The sequence below is a fragment of the Penaeus vannamei genome, chromosome 37, assembly GCF_042767895.1.
Source record: "Penaeus vannamei isolate JL-2024 chromosome 37, ASM4276789v1, whole genome shotgun sequence".
In the NCBI taxonomy this organism is placed as follows: domain Eukaryota; kingdom Metazoa; phylum Arthropoda; class Malacostraca; order Decapoda; family Penaeidae; genus Penaeus; species Penaeus vannamei.
In genome coordinates this window covers 15107192-15114365 of record NC_091585.1, presented here as the reverse complement: position 1 = coordinate 15114365, position 7174 = coordinate 15107192, and the positions used below count along the sequence as shown (strand labels likewise).

Here is a 7174-nt window from a genome sequence, read left to right as displayed (position 1 = left end):
TCTATATTTTTATATATGTATGTATGTATGTGTGTATACACGTTAATGACAATAGTTATGATTCTAATAACAGTGATAGTCATGATGACAATGATGATGATAAGGATAATAATGCTAATGTTAATGATAATGCTAATGACAGTAACAATGATAATACTAATAATAAAGGTGAAAATGATGATGATAATGATTATAATAATAATGGTAACAATAAAAATAATAGTAGTGATAACAATGATACTAATTTTGATAAGAATAAAAGATAATTATAACAATAATAAAAATATTAATAATAATAATGTACTTTAACAGTAATAACATAACAATAATGATGATGATAATAATGATAACAATAATAACAACCATGAGGAAAATTATGTTGATAGTGATGATAATATTGATAATGATAAGGATAATAATAATTATAATGATAACTGATAATGATAATGATGGTAATGAGACTGATAATTATAGTGAGGATGATGATGATGGTGATGGATGTAACAAATACATCTTATATCCTTTTAAACCCAAGGTTATTGGTATGTTTGCATAAGAGGGTAATACTTCTTATCGATCAAATGCGTTATCTTCATGGTTCTGAAGATAAAATCCTTAAACTTTGCTCCGGGCATGATACAGGAAGTTACATAATATAATTCTCTTTCGATTTACTCAACCTTTAAACAAACAAAAATGCGTAGAAATGGCGTATTATTCACGCATAATACGTCTCGGTTTCGGACTTGATAAATACCTTGCTCAGTCTATCAATGAATTCAATTGAAGTAAATGATATGTATCTTCTTAAATTTGGCTACGAATACTAGCAAGTATAATATCAGCCAATCAGAATTACTATTTTTCAAAACATAAATTTGATTGGTTCTTGCAGAAGCATCGTGTAAAATTCGTATCCCTAGATACAATAGAATGTTTGAGCACGTGCACCTTGAACCAATCAGAATTCAAGATTTCTAAACATCGTTTGAAAGCTCAAATTTGATTGGATTTCGGCAAAACGTCTTGGAGGACCATTGGATCAGCTGGTAAACAAAAACAGTGAGTACGGCAGCAGAGAGAACCCCGAAAATCCGCTTTTCATAGTAATTTGAAGGGTTTGTTTTCTTTGCCAGAGTTAATTGAGGATGTCTTGAGATAGATAAGATATCTGTGATGTTGTTTAAATAGGATTTTGTAAAATATATGAATTATTTTTCAAATTTGACCAAAAAATTGAGTGTTTCTCGGGGCCATCATAGATGACTGGGTGTTTTGAATTATATTTTTTTTATTGTTCATTGGTATGACAGTCTGTCGAATTACCTCGAACTTGCAATAAAGGTAATTCTCTGCTATATTCACTAAGACTTACTGATTAATTATGTTCATTTGATGTTGTACCAGACTCTTGCAAATGTAATTTAAGTAACATGGAACTTGTCAGCTTGATTTTAAGAACTTAGGTTTGCACTATTAAACCCTGAAGTATTTTTAAAAAGGAAAAAGGGATATTTTTTTAGTTTCACACAGTCATCTAACCTTACAATTATTATTCTTTCAGATAATTTTTCTTGACAGTTCTTGATAGATCAAACTGTTGGATTCCTCTCACTGTCTACAATGCAGATATGTAGGTTTTGTAGCAACAAACTTGGCCCCAATAACAGGTGATGGTAGGAAAGGTACCAGGGCCAGACTGTAGAGTATTTTTCTTGTGCGAGAATATTACATTTTTTCACGTACAGAAAACATAATTTGGTCTACATTTGCACGGAAATTTGACAATCCTTTTTTGAATACCTATCATGAAGATTGGGTTATTTTTGTAACAGGGGTTATTAATATTGTATTAGAACTCAGTTGTTAACAAAACTGACCTTTTGTGAAAACCATGTAATGCTTTGCAGCAGATTCCCGATGTAGTAAAATTGTATGCATCCTTGGCGCATTGGCGTTCACTTTCACTTTCATATTTAAAGATTTGAATGAATGAACAGGTTGATTATGTGAAACTATTGTATATCTATGCAGAGCTAATCTGCAGACAGATGATGAAACAAGTATGCGGAAAGGTCTAAAGAATTTTATGTGCAGAAAATGATTTAAAAAGAACTAAGCGTGTGCGGAAAGTTACCCGAGAACTACATTTGCGTGGACAGAATTTGACCAAATAATTCTACAATTTGGTACCAGGGGAATTGCGGGGTAAAATATGAATAACTTACACAAAATCAGTTACTATATTGTCTAATCCAGAGGGCTGTGCCCCCTACAACCCACCCATGGGAAAACAAAGAGTCCTCCACATATTCATGGCAGGAGTGAGTCAGATAGACTTGGCACTGATGCTGCTACATGGCAGTCGTATGCTTTTTCCCAATCCAATAACCATATTTCTTAGAATCCTCACACACACACACACACACACACACACACACACACACTCACACACACACACACACTCACAAACACACACACTCACACTCACACTCACAAACACACACTCACACACACACACACACAAACACGCACTCACACACACACACACACACACACACTCTCACACACTCACACTCACACTCGCACACTCACACACTCACACACTCACACACTCACACACTCACACACACTCACACTCACACACTCTCACACACTCTCACACACTCTCACACACACACACACACACACACACACACACACACACACACACACACACACACACACACACACACACACACACACACACACACACACACACACACTAAAGATTAACCTCTTTAACAAGAATCCAAACCTTAACAGTACAAGTATTACCTAATGAGAGTGATATTGAATTAATCCAAATCCTTGTCTGGGAAGATAATTACATATCTATGTCAGAGCTGTATTGTATTATTCCATATTGTATTTACACATTACATGAAATACACATATGCAGCCAAACCTTTATTCATGTGCACACACACCCATACACAGAGATGCACATATGCAGACGCACACAAACACTTGCTGAAGTACACTTGAGCATACATATACACATACGCATGTACATACACACTCATGCACAAACTTAAGAAAAGGAAAAAAACGGATAAAAAAATAAAGAAACTATTTATTTGCCTTGAATTCATATCTCTTGATTATGAGTAAGAATAATTTTGTTCTGTTGTGGCTTTTCAGAAAGATGGACCAGTGGATCAGGTTAAATGCAAGCACAGCCGGGAAGGACAAGATTTTCAGGTAGCAAGGATGCAGGTTGCTTATAGAAGCATATTGAAGGATTGTTTTTCGCTTGTTATGGCTTGCAGAAGGCGTGGATTTAAATGGAAGGGAGGTTTTTGTTTATATAGGGGAGACTAATTACATATAATGCATTATGTTGTTTTTTTCAAGTTGATTTGCATTAGTCAAGAGTTATATTAGTTTGGATTAAAGGAAATTGAATTTGATGATTTTTGTGTATATTTTTCCTAAAATGATATTAATATAGATTTTCTACTCATACAAAGAAACACTAGCTGATAGCTTTTCAAAATATAACTTGTATGATAGAATATTAATATAGATTATTAAATTAAAAAAAAAGCCCTGAAAACTACACAGTAACTTTCATAATGATAGTTTTGGTTCGTAAAAGCATGTTGATTCAGGTTTTTGACTTAATGAAACTTAAGAGATTAATCGCATTTATAATTGCTATTCTCAGATTACTTCAGTACTTGAGTCGACTCGTCTGGCACAATCTAGAAAGCAGGAAGAATCTACGGGATGCTGTGGCTCGACTAAAGATCATAGAGAATGCCTTCTCGACCTTTAGGAAATGTGAGCATGCATGAGAACTTAGTCTGGGAATTTATATTATTAGAGATAAAGAACATTATGATGATTCAGATTATAAACTATTACTTTTTCAGCAGAATTTATGATCTGTTATGATTTTATTTATATTATTTTCTGTGGGATTTCGTAAGTAATATTTTTGTTAAGGATTGTTGTAAAATAGATATGTATAATTTGATAAGTAGGAAAGCAAAGCATTGATTAACCCATTGGCGCCGGGTGTCACGTACGTACATGCCATGGCTGTTGTGGACCAAACGCCGGGGGCATCATGCCATGCCTATTCCCGCGCTACTGGCTTGTCAGACGGAGGTTGTTTTTCTCCACTAGTAGCGGCTTCATTTATATGGTAAAGATTTTAGGCAATTGTAAAGTGAAGGTAAACCTTCAAAATTTTAATATTTTTATAAATTTTAGAAAAATAAAAGCTTTTAGGTGCTATATGTCGCTCGCAAACTACAGATCGAGCCGGGCGCAAACGGGAAACTGCCAGTGCGTGCCAACAAGCCGGTGCATACGTAAACTTGACAAAATTTTTACCCGTCGCTGATGGGTTAACCCCTAAACGACAGCTTCATTTGTATTAGGGGCACATTGATGAAGCTTGAGTCTGTAAAATCATTTAATGTATTTGGCAGTTTCACAAGCATTGGGTTAGTTGTCTGGATGGGAAATAAGCTATCAGAAAGCATTCATTAAGTACATAAACTTTATATAATATCCTTTACCTGTTGCGAGCACCCACTATCAGTGCCCAAAGGCTGAGTCAGTGTGGCTCAGAACCCCAAAGCAAAAATGTCAGACTGACTTCTTTGTGACCTTTGACTTTACATGGTCTCTTATAGTACCCTTTGACATGCATATCATCCATTATTTTTATTCTTTGCTATTGCTATTTTTATTGGGTAAGACATGTTATTTTTAGATGTAGATTTGTCAAAAATATACCCACTTACCAACCAGCTGTTCTAGTATGAAATAGATTAAATATTAATGATAACTCAAGTGAACTGGTATAGAATGGAAAAGAATATAGTATTTACTTTATGCATATATACTAGAAATGTTTTCAACAGACAAATAAAGGCATCCTTATCATTTCAGTATTGCGTCTGGGAAAAAGCATAGAGGTCCTGCATGGTGCCCTGCGTACATTGCATCTCCCAGATGTCGTTCTACGTGTTACACTAACATTATCAAGAATATACCAGTCCTTCTTCCTTCTGGTGGACCACATTATCTGGATTGGCCGTGTGGGTTTGTTTGACATCAACAAGGAGAAATGGTCTAGTTATTCAAATAGGTTCTGGTTAGGTGCAATTATTCTCAATATGATTAGGGATGTTTATGAGATTTTGACCATCATGAAGAAGCGGCTGAAGTGCGAGGACCTTCAGCCGTGTGTCTATAAGAACATCCCTGTTGTCAAGACCTTCTATGAGTGTGTCCCAGCTACAAGACCAATTGTGCAGTTTGCTGAGGAACACCGTGATGTGTTCTGGGACAGTATCAAGAACCTGTGTGACATATGGATTCCACTGACTAGCCTAGGCCACACCAAGTTCTCGCCAGGCACTGTGGGGCTCCTTGGAAGCATCTCATCATTTGCAGGACTCATTGCTGTCTTAGACCCCCTGGCCAAGCTCACCCCTACATAATTTATAGTGCACCAGTGTAGAGCGGTCACAGGTAAGGTGTTTGGTGTGACTTTTATTCCTGGCTGATGAAGATTCTTTGTAACTGCTGGAATGAATTTGGTTAGTGAGAGATGCTTTACGTTTTTGTACATTGATGTAGTAGATAGTTTTTATATTGATTTTATATGTATATTTTGTACGTGCAAATTTTATTTCAGGATTCTCAGGTAATCTTTTTCTGTTGACTGTTTTTCTTTTTTGAGAATGGGGTTTTGCCATCCTCCTCTTAAACAGGAATATATAATTGAATGTTATATATTGTATTTAAAATTAATTTATCAAATTTCCATTATAGTTTAAGGAATTGGTGACATTATCAGATTTGACCATAAAATTTGTAGTCATGTAAAAATTTCAGCCTGAAAACTCAAGAACAGAGTCTGCAATTACAGTTAGGACAATTATCAATACAGTCTCAAAAGTTGTGTGTATTCCTTTTGTGTGTACCCTACTCATTTTGAATCATCATTTATTACACTGAAGTAGGAAATGATGTTCTAGTTTAAGGTATTAGTATTATTACTCTACTTGGATAGCCTGGATAACCTTTGATATATAGAATAGTTATGTAAGTAGAGACTGTCCTACTGCTAGGGATATTGTGAATAGGAAAAGTGGCTTAAATATAATAAAAATATATTACTGTTCTCTGAATAGACAACTGCATCATGAAATGAAGCAGATAGATTAAGTCTATATTAATGTGTATTCCTTTGATATGTAGCAGTGAATGAAATACCTAGCATGTTTTGATTTTTGTTTTTCATTACTCAGAGTTCTGATGTTATTAAATTTTAGATATGGTTTTCAGTTAGTAGCTCATGATGAAAGCTTATTTGTGGAAAAGGAAAAAGTTCTATGGAAATGGCATTGTGTATATATGTTCATGGAAATCTTATTTGAAGATATTGGTTAAGCATTGCCAAGAATATTACATATAAATGCAAATGGAAAAATACTTTGAGTCTTAGTCTATAGAAGGAATTTTGTGCCAAGCTAAGAATTTGTTCATCTGAAGGCATTTGAATAATCATAGAAATAAAAGCTCAGTTGAAGACATTCAGCCTTTTTTATATGGAAAACTACTTTATATGGATTTAATGTAATAGGAGGTACAATGTATTATATTCATAATTGAAAAGGGTTATGCTTTAGTCAGTTTATAGAATTGTGCCTTGTTTTGTAGTTTATTTGTTATTTTTATGGTAGCAGATGATATATTACTAAATTACAAGCCCTTGGTATAGGTGTCATGATAATTTTGAAATATAACATGGAACAATGAAAGTAACGAAGATAAGATTATTGAGTAACCGAAAGTTTAGACAGAAAAGTGCAATTAGATTATAGAGGCAAGTGTTATTGCTGTAACAAGGTGCTAAATTGTATTTGATGTTTTATTTACTCTCATTTTCAAGTTTACTGAAGTCATGCTAATTTAGGTTCTTAAGATTCCTCCAGTAAAAGCCAAAGTATCAATATCTCTGGGAATTTTGTTACTCACTGATGGATTGATATGATAATAGAAATATCCAGATTCAATATAGGTTAAACCATGAGAGTCTGGCAGGTTTGGGACCAGACAGGTGCTGGGGTAACAAATTTTTGGAACCAAGTTTAGGGTAAAAAGAAAA

General features: G+C 34.4%; 1 protein-coding gene across 3 annotated transcripts; it reads left to right on the top strand.

Annotated features, from left to right (window-relative positions):
* Positions 1-1017: 1017 nt before the first annotated feature.
* Pex11ab (peroxin 11) lies at positions 1018-7174 on the top strand. Of its 3 annotated transcripts, none has more exons than XM_070115369.1 (4): positions 1018-1062; positions 3184-3243; positions 3710-3825; positions 4948-7174. In XM_070115369.1, the coding sequence occupies exons 2-4, from the start codon at positions 3188-3190 to the stop codon at positions 5499-5501; spliced, it is 726 nt and encodes a 241-aa protein (XP_069971470.1). In that variant the 5' UTR covers positions 1018-1062; positions 3184-3187; the 3' UTR covers positions 5502-7174. The 3 variants fall into 3 exon arrangements, with proteins under 3 accessions (XP_069971470.1, XP_027211736.2, XP_027211737.2); XM_027355935.2 differs by having other exon boundaries at positions 1038-1106; XM_027355936.2 differs by having other exon boundaries at positions 1047-1118.

Coding starts and splice junctions, on each gene's coding strand:
- Pex11ab (XM_070115369.1), top strand. CDS start 3,188: ATGGACCAGTGGATCAGGTTAAATGCAAGCACAGCCGGGAAGGACAAG. Junction 3,244..3,709: donor GGGAAGGACAAGATTTTCAG/GTAGCAAGGATG, acceptor TGCTATTCTCAG/ATTACTTCAGTACTTGAGTC. Junction 3,826..4,947: donor CTTCTCGACCTTTAGGAAAT/GTGAGCATGCAT, acceptor TTATCATTTCAG/TATTGCGTCTGGGAAAAAGC.